The following is a 21,658-nucleotide window of genomic DNA, read 5'->3' on the forward strand; positions in this document are numbered from 1 at the left end:
CTGCCCCCCTCCCTCACTTCTCTGTCCTCCTGGAAGAGAGAGGATCCATTTCCAGGAGGGGAAAACTGAGGTCAATGCGGCAGACCGGACATGTCCAGCGAGGGGCCCCTAAAGGAAGTAGGGCCAAGGAGAGCCCTGCCAGTCCTCCAGGCCCCCCAGGTCCCCTGCCTGAGGTCTCCTCGCCTACCCCTCCACTCCACCCACACCTGTCCTACAGTAAAGGCAAGGGATGTAAGCAGAAATGTTGGGGGAGGGATCAAAATCGAGGGGAGGTTGTTGCTGAGCCAAGGCCGTTTCCAAAAGCGGCAGAAGAGGTGTATGTATGTATGTGTGCATGAATATGTGTGTGTGTGTGTGTGTGTGTCTGAGCGCGCGCGTGTATGTGTTTGGCTTCAAGCATTTGCTCCTTTTCCTGTTGAGGGGTTTGGAGGGCAGGCGGGGGAGCGGCCAGGGTGGGTGGGAGTAGGCCGGGGGAGGGTGGGAGCCAATGAGATCCTGCCCGCCTGTGACAGGGCCGCCTCCGCTGACAGCTCTAGTGATCACCAATGTGGCCGAACGGCTCACAGACGTCCGTCCGGGTGCTGGAGCTGTGAGGTTTAGGGGCACAAGGGCAACCAGACCCCCCCCACTCCCTCCACGTCCCTTTCAGTGGACCCGGCCTCACTCCCCCAGGGGCCAGGAGCCAGGGGGCTGGGGGGGGAGGGGGAGGGGGGACATCCCCCCCCATCCCTCTGTCTGGGGTCCACGCACCATACACCATGTTCTCAAGAAAGAAGCGTGAGCTCATGAAGACACCGTCGATCTCAAAAAAGAGTCGAGCAGGAAGCCCTGTACCGCAAACGCCATGCGTGAGTGACTGCGCCCTCTCTTTCTGCCTCGACCAGCCGGGGGCTGCAGAGTGGGGTTTAGGATTGTGGGGGGGGGGGCGGCGAGCAGGAGGAGCCAGGGTGAAAGGAAACGGGAGGTACTCTGGAGGAAAGGGACCCGGCTTGAAATCAGGCGGAGAGTTAGACCCCAGGTGGTGGGGGTTCCTACCAGGAGAGGGGCTCCAAGAGGGGTTGGAGGGAGAAGGCCTGTCCCACCTATCCAACTTTCTTGTCCTTCCTTCCTTTGCTGATCTCAGTGGAATCTGAGGGGGCGTGTGGATGGGGGGCACCCCGGAGGTGTGGAGGTCTGGGAGGGAACCGAGCCTCCGTGCAGAGCCCCGGAGCAAAGATGGGGGGCACGCAGAACCCCGGAGCTTGTCCGTAGGCTGACCTGGGAAGTGCTGACCCCCTTCCAAGACCCCTCAACCCCAGCCCTCCACCCCCGCTCCCCAGCCCCCACCCGGACACGCCATTCTGAGGAAAGGGACCACGCCCTCACCCCACGAGGAACGGGGCGGCCATCTGGTAGCGCTTGGCAGTGCCTACTCGCTCCCAGGGCTCAGCCTCCCCCCTCCCCCCGTGCCCGCTCTCCCCCCCCCCCACGAGCCCCCAAGGGCCAAGGTCGGGGGGGGGGTGAGATGATGTTGAGCCGACGCTCAGGAGCCAAGAACAGCTACAGCCCCTACACCGTGGGGCTCAGGAGGAGCAAAGCTAAATCCCATGCGGCCGAAGCCGCCCTGGACTCCTTGGTCCATAAGCCCAGGGTGTGGCTGAAGGTAGGTAGTGGGTTGGACTCTGGGAGGGGAGGGTCTGGAAGGGGAGGGGTGTCTCTGGGGGCCCAGCCCAACCGCCTCTCGTGCCCCCTTGGATCTGGGCGGCCTACGGCTCAGGAGAGGAACCTGCTGCTTCCGGAATCATTGGGCCCTGCCGGGCCTCTGGTGTGGAGACATGGAGGAATGGGGAGGAAGGTGTAGCTGGTTCCTAGAGGGGAGCTCCAACAAACCCCCTCACCTGGGGTGGGAGCTGGGGTACCCAGCAGAGGGGGGAATCTACATTTTCTCTTGTTTCTTCCAAGGTCTCAGGTGGGTGGGAGCCAGGGGCAGTGGGGACCAGGCTGATTCTACAGGGATTGATGGTCCTCTTGCCTGCCCACTTATTACTGCCAGGCCTAGGGAGGCTGGGAAGCAGGGTCATGCCTGTGTCCTGGGAGCTTGGGACCCTACCCCAAACTCCACTCCTAGAAACCCAGCATCCTTCAGGACTGGGGGTAGAGAGGGATTTCCAAAAGCAAAAGGGAAAGTGCAAAACTCAAGTCGGGGAGTCATCGGGGGAGTGTGGTGGGGTGTCTATAGGGGTCCTGGGAAGGCAGTAGAAGAGGGAGGTTTATGTGGCGGGGGTCCCGGGGAGCATCTCTGGAGAAGATTTGAGACCTCCCCCCTATCAGGGGACCCTTGCCTCGCCCAGAAAGGGGAGAAAGGTCAGGGGGGAGGTGCTGAAAGGAACGGGGAGCAGCCCTTACCCCCCTATTCCGGCAGAGCAGGGAGAAACAGCCAGGGAGGCTGTGGTTTTGAAGCTGCTGACGGTTGTTGGGAGGAAATGTTGGGTAACTGGGCCGACAGGGGCTCTGAGAAATCGCGGTGTTTGTCCCTGTCTTCCTCACTCTGGCCGGGGGTAGCAGTTGCTGGGGCTGTTTTGGGTGGGTGGGGCAGGATCCCCAGAGAACCCCAAGGCTGCCCGTCTGGCTAACGCCAGCACCTGGGGCTGACCCAGTGGGGTGTCTCTCTGTAGCCTGGCTCCTTGTGGGAGGAGATCTCTCTGCAACCTGGGCACCCCTCTGGCTAGGTTTTGGTCAGGACCTCTCCCCCTGCCAACCTTATCTCTGTGTCACCCTGAGCCCCTGGAGTCTGTGAGAGGAGCTGCTGGGAGGAGTGGGGGGTGGTGGTAGGAACATCTCCCTGTGACCCGTTTCCATGCCAGTTGGCCCCCTCCTGCTGATTTACCAGCCGCATGGGCTGATTCTCCCAGACCATAGATGGGTAAACCAAGCCCCCCCCCCCGCAGGGATCGTAGGGGTCCCGACCCTTCCAGCTTACCGTGTGTCTCCCCAACCCCAGGAGCTACCCCGGAAAGATGGAACTGACCCACCCCCAAGTGGAGTAGGCGGCATGGGCGAGCTGTCCCCCAAACACAGTCCCGGCCCCATGGGGACCCTGAAGCGGCCGACCAGCCTGAGCCGCCACGCAAGTGCAGCGGGTTTTCCCCTCTCGGCACCGAGCACCTGGACCCTGAGCAGGACCCACAAGAGCCCCATGTCCCACAGCCCCGTGGAGGCAAACGAGGGGCTCTTCGCTGAGGTGGACGACATTTCTCAGCTGCTGGTGTTCGTGGCCCGCTTTGCCGAGGGGCTGGAGAAGCTCAAGGATGCAGTTATGCGAGATGGTGAGTACTCCTGATCGTGTCAGGTACTGCCCTGAGCGCAGTAGGACACTCTCGGGATCACTGCCCACCTTCCCGGCTCCCCCGCACACCCAGCTGGGGTGCCGACTCCACAGCACGTGATGGAGGCTGGTGCCCTCTTCGGTTCCGATTGTGGGCGACGTCCCTGTCCGGTCCCCCCACCACCATGGCCGTCTGGGCTGAACTCCCAGCCTCGCCCCACCCGGGGCTCTGACTGAACCCCGGAGCTTCTGAGCAGGACTGGAATGACTCAAAAGTGGGGACTCTGTCCAATTGCTCAACCTGCGTACAGCGTGGCCTAGTGGATAGAGCACGGGTCTGGGAGTCAGCGGGACCTGAGTTCTAATCCCAGCACCACTACATGTCTGCTGTGTGACCTTGGGCAACTCACTTAACTTCTCTGTGTCTCACTTACCTCATCTGTAAAATGGGGATTAAGAATTTGCGCCCATGTGGGACTTGGACTGTGTCTAACCTGATAAGCTTGTATCTACCCTAGTGCTTAGTACAGTGCCTGCCACATAGTAAGCGCTTAACAAATACCATAAAAGAATTCCTGACCATCTGATGCCACCCCTAAGATTCCTGTCCGGTTTTGTCCCCTACGCTCAAAATGACAAGTTAGCACCTCTGCATTCCAGGGTGTCCCCTTCTCCCCATCACCATTTATCATACGAATTAATTCCCACAGGAAGTTTTGCAGCCAAAAATATCAGCGGGCACTGATTGGTTTGGATAGATTAATAGACCAGACGAGTAGCCCATGCTGGGCCACTAGAGGGAAATTCGGGGGACAGGGGGCGGATGGTCTGTTGCTAACGGTGAGAATGGGGGTCCAGGAGCGCCCCGGTGCCACTATTAGAGAGACAGTCTCCTGGATGGACTGCAGGACTGTTCGACTGTGGGTCTGTGGAACCAGAATGGCCTGATACCTTAAGAACATTATTGCTAGAAAACGAGGCCTAGGTTTCTCCTCTACATCCCTAACATACCCCCACCCCCTCTATGACTCCATGTCTGTCTCTGATCTGTCCACAGAATCTGAAATTTCTCTCTCTCTCTCTCTCTCTATCTACTAGCAAAGCTATCCTGGCTCAGCCTCAGGGCCCATCCAGCCCAATACTCTGTCTCTTACAGAGACATCAGGACTTGGAGAGACTGGGTGTCGGTTACTTTGCTGGACAACCATCCTTGTGGTTAGGGATGGACCATCCAACACCCCTACCTTTCTCAACCCCCTCTTGAGCTAGCTGATGCTTTCATCCTGTACAACTTCCCAACTTCTCCCAACCCTGGGTGAAGAAGAGTCTCCTTTAGTTTTCTTTGAACATACTGGCGTGACTGGGTATTCCCCTGCCCTGTGCCTCCCCCTCCAACCCTAGTGATGTGGGATTTGAACAACAACAAATCTGTGTTCTCCTTGTTTAGGCAGTTGCCCTGGGATTAAATGTATCATGGCATGTGGCCAGGTGGGTATCCCAGGTCACGAGCCAGCATAGACCATTATGAATGACTGGGAGTTCTAGAGCCCCCTCAACCAAAGGCGGCAGGAGGCATGTGTCACGACAATGCTGGGGGGGAGCAAACTGGGCAAGATGCCACAAATAGTGGTGTAGAGGTGTCATCAAGACACAAAAAGCCAGATGGTTCCCCCTCACGGGGAAATGGCTTGATGTTTGAGAGGTTTGTCAGCGGGGGTGGTCAACAGGTATTCAAGCAAAAGCCTAGCTTCCAAAATCCAATGCTGGAGAGCTAGGGCCTGGGGAGGGCCTAGGGGGCCTCGTCAGTGGAAGGTCCCAGGAAACTGCTGGGATGGAGCCAGTCCATTGGGGAATGTCCAGATGTCCCCACCCCCACCTCCCCCAGGCTGCTGGGGCTGGGGCAGAAGCAGGTGGAAGGGGAAGAGGGCCTTTGAGCCCACCCAGCCAAATCAAACCATGCTGGGACATTGCAGGGGATTGATGAGGGGGTGTCACACCGCAGGAGTCCGATGTCCAGCACACCATAGTAGCAGCAGTAGTAGGAAGAGTGTTGATTAAGCACTGGGTGCAGGGAATTGTACTAAGTGCTGGGAAATACATTCAGGTGGGAATTAGATCTAGTCCCCGGCCCTCGACAGGCTCACAATTGAAAAATATAAGCAGGGAGAGGTAACTGGTGACAGACATATGAGGAAAGAACGAAGCATTAAGAAGACATAGAGACATGGACAGATAAACAAAGTAAAAACAAAATCAATAGGGTTCTGTGGCTAGAGTAGCAGAATTTCAGGCTCTTTGCTTCTCAGAGTCCAACAGTCACAATCGTAGCCACAGTGACCAGCAGCCCCCTCCAACTCCATGGGACCTTTGTAGGATGGGGAGGGAGTTTGGGGTCTCACAGGAAAGATGGATGGATCCCCACCCACAGAGCATGGGTTCTTTTTTTGATGGCATTTGTTAAGTGCTTTTTATGTGCCAGGGACTGTAAGATACAAGCAAATGGAGTTGGACACATCCATGTCCCACATGGGACCCACAGTCTTAATTGCCATTTTGCAGATGAGGTAACTGAGGCTCAGTGAAGTGACTTGCCCAAGGTCACACAGCAGACACGTGGTGAAGCCAGGATTAGAACCCGGCTCCTTCCGACTCCCAGGCCACTAGGCCACGCTGCTTCTTTCCTTGGGTCAGTCCCCACCCATGCCTCCTCTGACCCACATGCCATGGCCCATGGGTGTGTGCGTGTGTGGGATCATCCCTTTGGAAGCTGTAGGCAGCGGGTGGCCATTCTGGGGCCCGTAAAGGCAGGGGTGCAGGAGAGAAGCTGCAGAGAATTCGGGTCCTGAGGCCGGGATCTCACTGCTTCCTCTCGAGTTATTTTCATCTGCTTGCCTTCCTGTTTACCCGCGGGTGTGTGTGTGTGTCAGGGAGGGGCGAGGGGGGGTGGGCAGGGCCTGAGAGAGGGGTAGAGAGGGCACAGAGAATAGATTCCACCCCCCGCAGGTGGCAGCAGCAGTGGGCACTGCTCCCAGTTCTCCCAGAAGGGACCTAAGTGAATATCCACCCCAGGTGTCTGGCAGGGCGGATTGGGGGAGGGGCAAGGAGGGTTCTTTAAATGGAGGCTTCTGAAGGAGGAGACAGAGGAAGCAGTCGAGATGTTTTCAGTCTTTATCAGGGTGGAGTTTGCCCATGTGAGACCTTTTGTTATTCTCTGCCCTGGAAGCTGTAGAGGCCCAGCTGATGCACTTCCTGGGCCTCTGCCAACCCTGCCCTCACCCCAGGACTGGAGGAGGAGGCAGAAGGGGTAACTGGACTCTCTCTTGGGACTCTGCCCAACTCTCATATCCCCAGTTGGGGTACCCAGATTAATAGGGGAGAATTCCCATGGAGTGAGGTCTTCTTAGCACCAGGAAAGTGGGAGAAGTTCACAGAGGAGAAAAATCCCACCTCCTCTTGTCCCGGGGCCTAGTGCCTGGATGCCTCCCTTTACCCATCTCTACAATGCATGTGTGAATCCCCTCAGGGCAGAGTCCTGTTGCTTTTTTTGGTGGGGGGGAGGAGAGGAGTTTCTTCTAAGATAGGCCAGGGGTGAGGTGGTGATAGTGGGGTGGGGAAGTCTCTGTCAGGAACCCCCACCCCACTTTCCCAGAAAAGACTCCAGAGGTCCTAATTCCCAGACATCTTGTTCCAGGCTGCAGAGGTGGGAGACAGCAGCACCCTGGAGCTCTGGACCCTCTGCTTTAGGAGGATGGGGGTGGGGTGGGGGGGTGGGATGTGTGTGTGTGTGTGTTGGGGGGGGTCTGAAGGAGGGTGTTATCTGGACAGTGACAGAAGGGGCCGATTTCCTGGGGAAACTCTCCAATCTCCTGTTCCTTCCTGCCCAAGGGCACTGGAAGACACTGGGAGGGGCCATGATGGTAAAGGGTGGATGGGAAGGGAGTTGGGGGTTGGGGGAGACAGTGATGGGGGAGGTGGGCAGCTAAGAGGAACAGAAGCAGACAAACTGGTGTGTTCTTTAGGGGAGAACCTGGGCTATTTACATCTCCCCCCCAGGGTGGAGGGACAGGGTATGGGGAGATATGGGGTGGTTGCTGAAGGCCCCAGCCAACCCCTTCTCCTCCCTCTGGCCAAGAGATGTCCTGAGGAGATTGACCACAGGCTCCTGAAGGCTGCACTTCAGGCATTTGTGTGTGTGTGTGTGTGTGTGGTAGGGAACGGAGGCGAAGGCCAGGGTGTGGGGTACTTTGAGGAATCCAAAGCATCAATCCTTTCTCTAATCTCCCTCCCATTTTATCCCTCCCCTCTGCCCCCCCCCCTTCTCCCTTCTCTCTTCCTTCTCCCCTCCCTCCCCTGCTTTCCTCACTCGTCCCCTCCCCTTCCCTCTTCTCTCCCTCCCCAGCCTAGACTCCAGGAGTTTGTATCTCCTCCTGCGGCTCCCAGGGGAAGGATATTCAACCTCTTAATGGACTTCACTGTTATTTCCTGAGCCCGCCCAGAGATATCCACACCCCCCCCCACCCCACCCCACCCCCAAACAAACCGTCTTCCTCCTCTTCTAGGTTTCCATCCCGCTAAAATCCCCCTGAGTCACCTCCGAGGTTCCCGCCTCCCCCCCCACCCCTCTTTGCCTCTCCGGCCCTGCCTCACCACCCCCCTCCCCCGACTGGCCGGGGCAGGGTCAAGGGGCAGAGCCAAATGGAAATGTTTCTGCTTGGGGCCCCCGCTCCTCAGTCGCCTGCCCCTCCCTCTCTTTCTCCTCTCTCCTCCCTGATGGGGGTGTGCTAGTGCAGGCATTAAAGCAGGCCCCAATCAGGGCCTCCATTCTTTGGAGACCCTATTTTCATGACCATAAACTCCGGGGGCAGGAGGGTTGGCCGGTTATTTATCTCTCCCCCCACCCCACCGTATGAATATTAGTTTTCTAGCGTTATTATTAGCCCACTCAACTCCCCAAAGCCACAGGGCTTTCCTAGCTCTGCTCTCTGGCCTACACACACCCCACAATTCTTTTCTCCCTTTGTCCCCACTGTGGGACCGAGGTTGGGGGTGCTGATTCTCCCCGATTTTCCCAAGGGGAAAAAGCAAGCTCAGAGAGGGTGTCTGTCCGGTCCAGTGACACCCGGCCCCGGGGAACCGTGGGTTTGGCCTAGCCCTCGGAGTAGGGGTCTCCGCCAGGATTGCGGCAGAAGGGCCTTGATGGGGTGGGGTCCTGGGGGCGACCCTGGGGAAAAAACGGCTTTGCCACTGTGACGAAGGCAAGCAAACCCCTAACCCCTTTGCTATTGTCTCTCTGCCTCCTCTTCCCCCTTTTCCTGACCCCCTCCCCTTCCTCGATTCCCCTCCCCCTTCCCGGCCGCTCGGGGCTGGAATGCGGCTCCGACCAGGGTCTGGGACCGCAGGGGGAGGGGGCGGGGTACACTGACCAATTCGGTTCAGGACTGGGGGCGTCGGGTGGGGGGGTGGGAGGCAGCCTCCTGGGATGGGTGGGGCCTCAGAGAAGGCCTACGTGGGCGGGGGGGGGGGGGGGGGCTTGGAACTATGGTGGTGGGAAAGAGGCTGAACCCAGATCACCTGTAGGGCGGGGTGGGGGTGGGGAGGGGAAGAGGGACGAGGAGGGTCAGAGGGCGACCCCGCCCTCCCGGACGCGTTTCTGCCCCGTCCCCTCCCCCCGTCCTGCCCGCCCCTCCTCCCGCCTGATCCGGGTCGTGCTGGGACGGGGGATGCAGAGGGGTGGTTGAGCTCGGGGGGACGGGGCAGGGTCGGGGTCCACAGCCCGGGGAGGGGGTGGTGCGCCATGTGTGTGTGCGGGAACCTGCACTCTTTGCTGGAGGAGGGGCACCCCCGGGAGCTGCGCTGTCTTCTGGGGCCCCAAGGTGAGCGGGGAGAGGGAGGTAGAGGGGTGGGGGAGAACCTGGGCTGCGGGAGGGAAGGAGGAAAGGGAGGAGGAGGGACGCCTTAACCTCTCGCGGTCCGGAGGCTGGGCCCTGCGGGGCTCCGGCGGGAGCGAGGAGGCCGGGCCGCTCCGGTAGCGGTGCGTGCCCAACATGCGGGCCACGCCCTGCAATCCGGGCATGCACGCGTGTGGCTCTGCCTAACTTGGGAGGGGCCTCCGGGCTGCATCCCCAGGCCTCCATCCCTCTCCCCAAAGGCTCTGGAACTCCAGGGTGGGATAACTGGGTACTTCTTCAGGGGCTGGATTGGCAGATTGGTTGTGGGAGGCCTGAGGGTCCCCCTCTTCACTCACCCGAGGCAAGTTGCCGGGAGGTGCCTCAGCCTGGGCTTGTCCAAACCTTGCCCCAGACAGGGTCGGCAGTGCCCGCTGGACAGAGAGACTCAAAGAGAGATTGGCTGTGCCACGAGGGAGTCAAACAAGGGCAAAAGAGGCGGGGCGGAGTAGGGGCCAGAGGGACAGAAACCTGGAGGGAACCAAGAGTACAGTCTCGTTTGGGGGTCCCGGAGATCAGACGCAGGGCTGGGAGCCAACCGGGCACCCTGTTCCCACGTCCTGCTATGCCCGGTGACCTGCCTTCGCCGCCGCCCCGCCAGCCCCTTTAGAAGGAAGAGAAACAGATGGGCAGAGCTTGGGCTATTTTGGTCCCGGCAAAAGGCCCAGGCCCCGGTGTGCGTTTGCCCTTTTGAACAAAATGCAGAGGTTAAAGCATTGGCTGGCCCGCCACTCTGGGGGAAAAGGGTGGAGAAATGGACCAACATTTAGGTCTGATCCATCCTAGGCAGGGGCTTGGCCCCCCAGATGTGGGACGCCTGGGTTTAGCATTCACCCCTAGGAATCGGACTCAAACCCACAAAGAAAGTGCAGCGTGTGTATGGAGGGTCAGTAAGCGCTAATACAGGGTTCTGCCACAGTAAGCTCTCAATAAATACCACAGATTGATTGATTGATTGATTGCTCAGAAGAGGTCAGAGGCCTCTCTCCACCCTCTCCCGAAACTCCAGCCGGAGCCTTCTGGGTTTCGGAAACTCCAGTGAGACCACGAGGCAAAGTTGTCGGGGGATGGACACGGGGTGGGGGGACGACGGACACGGGGGTGTCCACAGGTACCACTTTTCATTAAGAGTGTTGGGGGTGGGGCAGATACGAGTGGAAATGAGCTGGGGAGGATGGGATGGACCATCAGGAGCTAATGGGTCAGAGAGCCCCGATCTTGGGTCAGCTCAGCTCGGAAGCTCTGGGGCCTCATCAGAACCCCCAGGGGCAGCGAGCCTGAGAGTCCGGCCCAGGTGGTCACTGGGGGTGGAACAGCGGCTTCGCCCCCAGCTAGGAACCGGGCGGACACCAGCCGCCACTGTGCCCTGTACGGCGCACACACACAGAAGAGAAACAGAAGGCAAGAGTAGTCTGGTGGATAGAGCATGGGCCTGGGAGTCAGAAGGACCTGGGTTCTAATCCTGACTCCGCCACCTGTCTGCTTTGTGACCTTGGGCAAGTCATTTAACTTCTCTGTGCCTCAGTTCCTTGATATGTAAAATGGGGATTAAGACTGTGAGCCTCATGTGGGATGTGGACCGTGCCCAACCTAACTAACTTGTATCGACTTCAGGGCTTAGTACATAAGTCCTAAGTACCATAAAACAAACACAGGGATGGAGTTGGCAGGATGAAGTGGTGTGCGACTCTGCTCACTTGCAACCCACTCCACCCCATTACCCAAATCTGCTTCATGCAGCACAGTGATGAACTTGCGTGGAAGGGACCCCGAGAGGTCATCTGGTCCACCCCTGCCTCCTGGCAGAGAAACGCCTGAGCCATCCTGGCCAGATGGAGCAGTTGCGTGTAATTTTTATCAGTCTTGGGAGAGTCTGCCATTGCCCCTGCCCCTCGGCCATCTTCATGTCCTCCTCTTCCTGCAAAACTCTATGAAAGAGCTACCTGTCCAAATTAACGTCTCCTGATTCTGGTCGCGCTGATTCCTTTAGCTCTATTCCCTCTGTCCCAGCCCTGTGCCTTTCACTGAAATTGTGTTTATGTCTCTTTGCTTATGCATGTAGGAGTCCAGTATAGTCTCCTCCTTGATATTTACATGCCTGAAGGCATCTCTGAGTCCTGCCTCCCCCATCAGACTGGCAGCCCCTTGAGGGCAAGGTCCATGTCTCTTTTTGTCTCTGTCTCAATCAATCATTTATTGAGTGCTTATTGTGTGCAGCGCACTGTACTGAGTGCTTGGGAGAGTACAATATAACAACCTCTGTCTCTGTCTCTCTCCCGGCCACCCCCTCAGTGCCCAGTACTCTGTATATGTGTCCTGTCCCTCCATTTCCACCCCTCAGAGTGTCAGCTCATTGAGGGCAGGGACCCTGTCATCTACCTCGGATTAAGTGACAGGCTTCTGCCCGGTTATTACAGAGCACCTGGAGGCTCGGCGGCCGTTGGCACACGAGTGCCTGGGAGAGGCCCTGCGGATCCTGCGCCAGGTCATCAGCAAATATCCGCTGCTCAACACGTTGGAGACACTCACCGCTGCCGGCAACCTCATCTCCAAGGTCAAAGGTGAGAGCCCAGTGGGCCGAAGCAGTCAGGACGGGTGGGGCGGGGGGGCTCCCTTCCTTTCCCCTTCCTGCCTCTTCCCAGACACTTTTGCCCTCTGAGGCTTGGGCTGGGTCTGGATGTCTCCTCCTCCCCCTCTCCCCCACCCTGCCCTGACCCTGGGGTGGGGTACCGCCCACTGGGATCACCTGGGTCTTCCTGGGGGTGATAGCAGAGATCCCAGCCAACCAGCCCCACCCCGTTCCGACCCCACCGATCCGAGCCCGCCCGCTGGCGACAGTGGCAGAGTCTCTCTCCTTGGGACAGCAGTAGGAAGTGGTTCTGAGCTGCCCCTGGCGGTTTCTGACGCCTGGGCCGCGTGGGGTTCCTCCTGCAATCACAGCCCCAGGACGCCTGCGTGGTTTCATTAGGGAAGTTCGGCCTTTCCCAGCCCCAGCTGGGTCTGGGGGCTTGATTGGGGTGGGCAGGGGATGAGAGGTAAGGGAAGATGGGCTCGGATGGGGGCTAGGAGGAGAACGGTGACTGGGTTTCCCTGGAAGCCCTGTGGGCTTCCATGTCCTGTGGGAGACCGGGAAGCAGGGCTGTGGTGGGGCTGAGTGAGCTGGGGAAGGTGAGAGGTGGGGTGGGGGGGCGGGGAGACCAGGCAGACCTACCGCATGTAACACTTGCGTCAGTGCCTAGCTTCCTGAACACTGAGCGCTGACCACGGAGGCAGGAAGTTCCTCTATGGTGGAAAGGCTGTTGTTCGCCAAGTCAGGTTGGAGGGGTCTTCTGAGGTCCCAGGCTCCCTCCTCTTATCCCTACAATCCCCTCCTGCCATAGGGAGCCCCGAGACAGGTCTCAGTTTTAGTCCTCTGAAGGAGGGGAAGATCCACAGAAGAGAGGACCAGAAAGGGGCTTCTCCAGAGACTGGAGAAGATATATGGGTCCTTCTCCCCTTCCCCAGCTTCCACTCCCCTCAGAGACACTCCCCCCCACAAGTTTGTTAGGAGGCAGTTTGCTTTAGCGGAAAGAGTTTGGGATTGGGAGTCAGAAGACTTGGGTTCTAATTTCATCTCTGCCGTTGGCCTGCTGGGTGATGGTTGGCTTCAATTTCCTCACCTGTAAAATGGGGATAAGAGCGTATCTATCTAGGCTGCGAGCCCTATGTGGGACAGGGATTGTATCCAATCTGATTATCTTGGATCAGTCGGTCAAGCAATAGTATGCATTAATCATTTACTATGGGCAGAGCACTGTACTAAGCACTTGGGAAAGAACAATATAGTAGATGTGATCCCTGCCCTCAAGGAGCTTACAGTCTAGCTGGGGGAGACAGACCCTAAAATAAATACAGGTGAAGGGAAGCAATGGAGTATAAATGCTAATAATAATAATACAGAAGTGCTAATAGTCATAATTATGGTATTTGTTAAGTGCTTACTATGTGCTAACGATTATATTAAGTGCTGGGGTAGATACAAGTTAATCGGGTTAGACATGGTCCCTGTCCCACATGGGGTTCACAGTGTTAGAAGGAGAGAGAATAGATATTGAATCCCCATTTTCCAGATGAGGAAACTGAGGCCCAGAGAAGTGACTTAAATTGCCTAAGGTCACCCAGCAGACAAATGACAGAGCTGGAATTAGAACCCAGGCTCTCTGATTCTCAGGCCCGAGCTCTTTCCACTAGGCCACACTGCTTACCTTTGAGTTGTATACTCTGTACTGTATATACAAAGTGCTATGTACATGTGCTCTTGTATCTTCTCCAAAACTTAGCTTATGCATAGTAAGCGCTTAGTAAATCCTATGATTGTTATTTGGAGGAGAGGCAGGGTGGGCCCACAGACCTCCCTTATCCATTTGGATAGATAGGCTCAGCCACAACAGAACCGACTTGGGGGAAGAGGGTTGGTAGGAGAGTAGGTGGGGTTAACTGGGAGGGCTTCCTGGAAGACAGTCGTAAACTCCTTGAGGTCAGGGATCATATCTACCAACTCTATCGGAGTGTACTTTCCCGAGTACTTAGTGCAGTTTTCTTCACAGTCAGTGCTCAATGGTCAACCGATGGAAGAGATGGCCTTAAATGGTGATGTAAGAAAGGGGAAGGCGGTGGAGAGGAGCAAGGTGGCTACTGCACTGTGTCTTTTACTTTCTTCCCGAGCACCCAGAAAAGGGCTGGTGCTGGGGGGTTTTACTTCCGTGTCGAGTCCTGGATGGTTGCGGGTAGCCTGGGCCTAAGTTTGGAGTTGGGGGAAGGGGGCCACCTATTTCCACAGTCTGTCACCTTCTGGACAGATCCTTAGGTGGAGAGGGAGCATGGAAGGCGGTGGGACTTTGAGGCGAGGAGCAAGTGGGTTGGGGAGAAGCAGGCAAGCTTCGCGCAGCCGTCGGGCCAGAGCCCGGCTAGGGCTCGAAAACTCTTTGATCTTGCTTTTGATTGGGGTCAGGTTTCCCTGGGCCACCCCTTGGGGCCCTCCCCATTGGGAAGCTCATGAGTCTCTCCCTCCTCTCCCCTGACCCCGACTCCCTGGTCCAGGTTTTCACTATGAAGTCAACAATGAGGCAGACAAGCGGGAGTTTGAAAAGGCCTTGGAGACAATCGCAGTGTCCTTCAGCAGCACGTGAGTCAGTAGGTGGGGCTGACAGTGGGCAGAGGGTGGGAAATGCCTATTCCTCTCACTTTCCCCTCAGGAAAGGGACTTGGTGATTTCTTTGGACTTCAAGGCCAAGAAGGGAACTGAGGGGGGATCAGAGCCCCCTGGACCATTGACCTAGAGCTTCCCACCCAACATTGCCCCCTCCCCTCAGTCTGGCACTGAAGTCCACTCTACTCTCTGTCCAGGGTGTCTGAGCTCCTCATGGGGGAAGTGGACAGCAGCACTCTCCTTTCCGTGCCCCCAAGTGACCAGAACCAGGTATGTGACTGGGGATCGAGCCAGGCCAGGGGGTAGGTGAGAAGAAAGGGAGGAGGGCTTTTTGGGTCCGAGGTGCGTGGTGTGACTTCTCGAGACTTTGGAGAGGCCATCCCGCTCAGGATCCTGCCAAACTCAGCCCGTCTAGCTGAGGCGGCGGTGTCGGGAGGCCCATCCCCAACGACGAGGGTGGGGGTCCCGGAGGGCCGCCAGGACGTGGTTCCTCTGGGCGCCCCGGAACCCCACTGTCGGAGACGGAGCCTCCGGGCCAGATGGACCGTGAGGCTGAACCGGGATGGCCTGGCTCAGGGCACTATATGTTCATCTGAGACTCTGTCCCAGTGACATGGGCTTGACTTCTGTGTGAGACCCGAGCCAGTTCAAGTCTGTTCTCTCCTTGGGGTATTTCTACAGCATCAGTAGGTGCCGGGCACCTACCTACCAAAAAAGTGCCCTTTCTTGGGCACTTAGGGAAGAAATGAAAGACCCAATCCCTGCCCCTGAGGAACTTGCCATCGCATGGGGAGGACAGTAGACATAAATGGATGAGTATTGTAGATGAGTCAGGAGTGAGAGGAAGAGATGTCAATACTAGGCACCGTGAGGAAAAAAACCACTAAGCCCATGGGAGAATGGGATGACGTGACCAGCAAAGTAGAGAGATAAGTCAGGGAACTCCTTCTGGAGGAGGTGTGTCATTTGAAGAGGGGCTTAGAAAGAGAGGAAGGACGTTTGGAGATGCCAAAGGGAAGGGATTAGATCAGCTGGCTTGGTCGTAGCCAAATGCCTCAGTTTCCCTGCGACCCCACTCTCTCCAGCTGGAACAACTCCTTCTCCTGCCCTCCTAACGTAACTGCCCATATGCCCAGACGCCCAGGCTAGTACCGGTTTCTGCCAGGCGAGTAGTAAGGGGCGCCTGGCGTCGCTGAGCAGACTCCCGGGGTTCCTCCTTGGGGCATTTGGAAGGGTGTGTGGGTGGGTCAGTATCCCCGAGGGTCTTTAGTGATAAGACCAGGCCACGTCCCCTCCTTTTTTCCCCTCAAGTCCATGGAGAGTTTATATGGGGGCATCCAGGGCGCAGATGGCATCCAGTCTGGCACAGAGAACTGTGATTCAGGTGAGGGGCGGCCTCCCAGCTCAGAGGGAGGAGCCGGGGCAGGGCGGGCTCGGGGAGGGAAGGGCAGTTTAGCTGCCGTGCCAGTGGGCCAGGGTAGCCCCCTTTTGGGGAGCGGGGGCAGGGATCCAGGGAGGCCGCTGGAGTTGGCCAACTCTGGTTGGCCCAGGTGGAGAGCGGCTCTGGCTTCTCTCCCTTCAGCTTCAGCAGCCTGTGTCAGCCTGGAGGGGAGGGATGCCTGGGGCCTTAGCCCAAGCGCGGGCGCCGATGGCAAGTGGGAGGGTACGGGTGCCCCGGCAGCGTGATGACCCCATATCTTGGGCTCCTCCGCCTCCGGCCGTGCAGGCTCTCTCCTCTCAGCAGAGGAGGTGGACATCATGCTGCAGCGATGCGAGGGGGGCGTGGAAGTGGCCCTGCAGTACGCCAAGAATATCTCCAAGTACATGAAGGACCTCATCTACTACCTAGAGAAGAGGACCTCGTTGGGTGAGTCCTGCGGCTGGCTGGGGAGGCTCGGCCCGGGTCCCTCTGGGTCCGCCAAGTGGGCCGCTCCCTGGAGCTGTCGCGGGAGCGACGTTTGAGTCTGGCTTGGCACAGCCAATCTCAAGGAGGAAAGCGGGGATGGAACAGCTCGGTTCCCCCTGAGGACAGGCTCAGAGGGTTGGGACTTTTCAGGTTGGAAGTCGGGGGGGTCGGGATTGGAGTTTCCAGAATCCTGCACGGTGTGGGCAGGGAGAATGCAAGGTGGTTTTGCCCGGAGCTGGAGGGGGCCGGGTTCAGAACAAACAAATGGAAACATTGCTCCACTTCCAGCGGGGGGGAAGTGGAGAGTAAGGAGCGGAGAGGGGGAATGACGGGTATCGGATGGTCTGTCGTTCACCACGAGGATGGGATCCCGAGGGTCCTTGTCCACCCAGTTTCTCCGAGCGTCCCGGTGCCACTGGTGGAGATGGAGTTCTGGGCCGGGTGGGCTGGGGTGACTCCGCATGGCCTGGCTTGGGGTCTCATGCTCTTCTGAGATGTTTATCCAGGGCAGGACATGGGGAGAGAGTTATTGTGGTTGGGGGGAAGTAGAGGATCAAGGGATTACTACTGTGTTCCCTCAATCATGAATATTTATTATATTCTGGTATTTGTTAAGCCCTTACTATGTGTCAACCGCTGTTCTAAGCACTTGGGGTGCAGATTTCAGATTTGCTGAGGATTCATTTGCTGTCTAAAATGCCACTTCTTGGTTTAAGGTCCAGATGGACACCCAGATGAGTTGGGGGGGGGGCAGGGAGAAGAGGCATCATGACATGTCAGTTCCCTGTCATGGGAGTCTTTGATGGCCCCAGGAGACAACAGGAACCATCCAAAAAAACAGGAAATGAGGACCATCAGATTCAATCGTATTTACTGAGCGCTTACCGTGTGCAAAGCACTGTACTAAGCACTTGGGAGAGTACAATTTAACAATAAACAGACACATTTCCTGCCCACAATGAGCTCACAATCTAGAGATCTGTGTTTTCACATCTCTCTTCCCTGGCTTCCCTCACTCCCTCCCTCTTCCCACTCTACTACTGAGCTCCTTGTTGGGGGGCGGGGGGAAGGACGGGGTGTGTGTGCGTGTGTGTGCGTGTGTGTGTGTGTGAGAGAGCGAGAGAAAGAGAGACGGACAGACAGAGACCTCTCACTGAGGAGAAATCCCTATGGGAAGGGTGTACAGAGATAGTAGGGACTGGAGAAGGAGTTTCTGAAGGCAGAAAGCGGGCAGAGGGGTGATTAGGGTTTGATACATATGGGAATCCTGGTTTGGAATCCCAGCACTAGCTTAGTCCTGCTTGTCCTGTCTCTCTCACTAAGACCAGGAAACCCAAGGGCTGGAAGCCCAGGTTCCCCCATCCCCTTTCCTGTTCCCCCTCCTCCCACTCCCAAACCTGCTTTTCTGATGCTCTCAAAGCAACCCTTCTGGATGTGGAAGCCCCCTCTCCACCACCCTCCCACTTTTCTAGCTCTGGGGAATTGTTTAGGGATAGAACCGGATCTTTTCCTGATGTGAACCTTAATCACCACCCCCCAACCTCCCCCTCCCGAAAAACCCAACAGAGATGGAGTTTGCCAAGGGTCTGCAGAAAGTGGTGCACAGCTGCAAACAGACCATCACCCAAGAGGTACGTGTTTATTTCCTCTCCTTGTCTTCCCCCTAGCGCCTCTCCCCGTCGCGCCGCCCGACCTCCACCCCCTGCCGTTCAGGGTCAGGTCTGCCAAGTCCTTTACCAAGCGCTTGGGAAGGGAGGGGCTGGTGATGGTGGAGGATGAGGAGATCTGTCCTGTCCCCCGGTGGTGACCCATCTCTGGGGCTGGGGTGGGGGGTCTTCTCCCCGTAGCCACACATGCCCTTCCTGTCCATCTACTCTCTGGCCCTGGAGCAAGACATGGAGTACGGCCATGGCATGCTGCAGGCTGCCGGCACCTTACAGAATCAGACCTTCATGCAGGTGGGACCTCTCTTCCCCTCTCCCTCCCCCCACTCCTCCCCACCCCTCCGGAAGAAATCAAGTTTCAGGTTTTCCCCATTCGGCTGATGTACAGTTGTTTGCTGAAAACAGGAAGTATCTATCTCACTCTGTCTCCTCCTCCCCTTTCCCGCCCACCCCATCTCTTCCCCCCGACCCCCACCGTCCCCCACCCCCCGACCCCTCCGACTCCGTGGACTTCCGAGAGCCGGAAGGTGGGGAGGGAGGGGTGATGTGGGACCTGTACCCCAATCGGGTCCCCAGGTTGGGCAGTGGGGGACCTGGAAGGGTGGGAGCCTCTGCTGCCCTCACCTGGCCACCCAGAGGAGCACTCAGAAAAACATTTCTCTCAGTTCCGTTGAATTTTTTTCCGCCCACTCCTCATCTAGCCCCTGACCCTGAGGCGCTTGGAGCATGAGAAGAGGAGGAAAGAAGTCAAGGAGCTATGGCATCGGGCCCAGAGGAAGCTGGTAGGGATGATGGCCACACCCTCCTCCCCTGCCCCTTCAAGAGCCCTGGCCTGGCTGCCCCCACCATGTGTCTGGCCCTCCCCATCCCTGTCCCAAGTCCAGCGTGGTTTTGGGTGGGCGGATGGGCAGGCACTGGACTCTGACCCTGGCACGGGAAGACTGAGGAAGAGACATGCTGTTGGAAGCCACTGGGTTGGGACTCCCTCTGCCCCACCCAGTCCCAGTCTCTCCCTGATCTCAGGGGGTGGAGGACCATCTCCCCCTGCCCCCTCCCTTTGCCTGCCCTGAGATTTAAAGATAATTCACAACTCTGTTCCTGGCTCAGCCGCCTCCTACGCACACACGCGCACACACACCCCCTCCACCCCAACCCCCCCCAACTCCCAATGGCCTAGTGGAAATAGCATGGGCCTGGGAGTCAGAGGACCTGGGTTCTGATCCTGCTCCGGCCATTACATGCTGCATGACCTTGGGCAAGTCACTAAACTTCTCTGTGCCTCAGTTCCCTCGTCTGCAAAAGGGGAGTTCAATACCTGTTCTCCCTCCTTCTTAGACTGTAAGCCTCACGTGGGACCTGATTATCTTGTATTTACCCCAGCGCTTAGTGGAGTGCACTTGACAAATTTTGCAGTTATTATTATTACGTGCACATACACACACACCCCATGCACCCCGCCACAGTTCCTCCCGCTTGGGACTCTGCCTTCGCCACACGGGGATGCTCGGAGGAATCCGGTGATGGCGGCCCTCCCGGTCTCCCGTCCTCATGGCTAGGACCCCCGACTTATCTGTCTACACCCCCAGCTGTGGCACGTGACACCCGGCCGGGACCGCTCGCTCACGGACCTGTCGAAACCCAGCCGATCCTTTCATCCGCACGGCTTTAGTCTCCCTCTCCCCCTGCAGCAAGAAGCAGAAGTAAACCTACGCAAGGCAAAGCAGGTGTACGTTCAGCGCTCCGAGGAGCACGAGGCCAGACAACGGGCAGTGAAGGTGGAAGAGGAGCAGCAGGGCAGCAGCGCTGCAAGCAAGGCCCTGGATAAGAAGAGGCGGCTGGAGGAGGAGGCCAGGAACAAGGTGCGCGGGAGGAGGCGGGGGAAAAGGGGGCAGCAGTTAAAACCCTCTCTAGGTCATGCTGCTTCTCCTGGGACTCTGCTGGGGTCTTTTTTTCCCTCCCCTTCTCATCATCGAAAGGTATTGAGCATTTACTGTCTGCACCGTCCTGGGCCCCTAACTGCTTGAATTGGGATCCCTGTCCCGAAGGAGCTGGTCATCTAATGGGAGAGAGAAATTGCGAAATACTCTAGGATTAAGAGTTAGAGCAAAATGACAAATGATGATGATAATTTCAGATAATTATGGTACTTGATAATCGCTTTTTCTGTGCCAAGCACTGTTCTAAATGCTGGGACGAGAACCAAAGCGAGCCAGCCGATAAACAGCTCTCCGATCCATGGGGTTGACCTGACCGGGAAGGTGGGGGAATTTGTTGGGGAAGGCCTCCTGCGGGAGGCTTTGAAGGGGGGAGGGACCTGCTTCGGGGTCCCTTTCCTCTTCTTTCCTCAGCTCCTCGTCTCTTCCTCCCTCTCGACTCTCCCTTCAAGTTTCCTCTCTGGGCTCCAAATGAGAAGTCGGCACCCTGGTTAGACAAGGAATCTTGGGAGGAGTGAAGAGTGGGAATGTCAGGGGGAGCGGGAGAAGAGAGCAGATAGGTAAGAGGGAGCTAGCTGGTGGCAAGCCATGAAGGAATCCAAATACCATCTCACCGTGTCCTTCACCTGGGTTCAGAGGAGGCAGGAGCCTGGGTGTGGGGCGGCTCGCTACAGGGTAAAGGAAGTGGGGGTGGGTCTCCCGGGGGAGCCTCGGGGAACGGGGGGCCTGAGCAGGGCTCCCCGTCTCCCTCCAGGCAGAGGAGGCCATGGCCACGTACCGGACCTGCATCGCCGACGCCAAGACGCAGAAGCAGGAGCTGGAGGACATGAAGGTGAACGTTCTGCGGCAGATCCAGGAAGTGATCAAGCAAAGCGACCAAATTATCAAGTCGGTACGTGTGGGCTGGGCCGTGAGGAGGACCCCGGTAGAGGGAGGCTGGACGGGGGGCTGGAAACGGAGGAAGATCTGTGCCCGTGGGGAACCGGGATCTGATCTCTCACCCTCTCTTCCCCCTCCCTCCTTCCCTTGTCCTTCTCTTCCTCTCTCCCCTCCACAGGCCACCATCTCCTACTACCAAACCATGCACATGCAGACGGCTCCGTTGCCCGTCTACTTCCAGACCCTGTGCGAGAGCAGCAAGCTGTACGACCCGGGCCAGCAGTACGCTTCCCACGTGCGCCAGCAGCAGCGAGATGACGAGCCGGACATCCAGTACGATTTTGAACCCTATGTGTCACAGAACGCTTGGTAAGGAGGCGTGTCGGTCCCGGGGACCGCTTCCCACCGACCCCTCCCACCACACCCCCACCCCCACCCCCACCCCTGTCTCCCCTCTTCCCTGTCCCCTGCACCACATCAACCCCTCCCTCCCACCCACCGCCCAGGTCTCCTCAAGCCCGCTCCCGGAAGGCCAGCTTCAACTCCAGTGACTTCAGCAGTGTGGCGGAGGGAGCGGAACCCTCCAGGGAAGGAACCGGCTCCGATGGGGGGGCGGTGCCGAAGGAGAGGCGAGGTCAGTCTCCAGCTGAGGGTAGGGGACGGGGGCAGTTTGGGATGCCCCACTCCTCTCTGCCTTTCCGGCGGTGTGGCGGGTGTGGTGGGACAGAGCCGGGGGGGTGCTTTGGCCCTGTTGGGGTGGGGGCTACAGATCTGGATGGGCCCGAGGTAACACACAGATGTGCAGCGCGGAAGAGCTGAGGTTCAGCTCCTCACGGCG

At 57.9% G+C, this 21,658-nt stretch overlaps 1 protein-coding gene across 1 annotated transcript in view; it reads left to right on the forward strand.

Annotated features, from left to right (window-relative positions):
- Positions 1-1,468: 1,468 nt before the first annotated feature.
- The window catches only part of ARHGAP45 (Rho GTPase activating protein 45), a 21,515-nt gene continuing 1,325 nt past the window's right edge, over positions 1,469-21,658 (forward strand). Inside the window, exons 1-14 of the mRNA XM_029051121.2 lie at positions 1,469-1,642; positions 2,981-3,305; positions 11,667-11,810; positions 14,329-14,413; positions 14,635-14,707; positions 15,749-15,821; positions 16,164-16,304; positions 17,910-17,974; positions 18,191-18,301; positions 18,709-18,789; positions 19,696-19,866; positions 20,696-20,833; positions 20,999-21,189; positions 21,327-21,606. Coding sequence (XP_028906954.1) covers positions 1,505-1,642; positions 2,981-3,305; positions 11,667-11,810; positions 14,329-14,413; positions 14,635-14,707; positions 15,749-15,821; positions 16,164-16,304; positions 17,910-17,974; positions 18,191-18,301; positions 18,709-18,789; positions 19,696-19,866; positions 20,696-20,833; positions 20,999-21,189; positions 21,327-21,606 — 2,016 coding nt within the window. The 5' untranslated portion in view covers positions 1,469-1,504. The remainder of the gene's footprint in view (positions 1,643-2,980; positions 3,306-11,666; positions 11,811-14,328; positions 14,414-14,634; positions 14,708-15,748; positions 15,822-16,163; positions 16,305-17,909; positions 17,975-18,190; positions 18,302-18,708; positions 18,790-19,695; positions 19,867-20,695; positions 20,834-20,998; positions 21,190-21,326; positions 21,607-21,658) is intronic.

This window comes from Ornithorhynchus anatinus, chromosome X1 (genome assembly GCF_004115215.2).
Source record: "Ornithorhynchus anatinus isolate Pmale09 chromosome X1, mOrnAna1.pri.v4, whole genome shotgun sequence".
NCBI lineage: Eukaryota > Metazoa > Chordata > Mammalia > Monotremata > Ornithorhynchidae > Ornithorhynchus > Ornithorhynchus anatinus.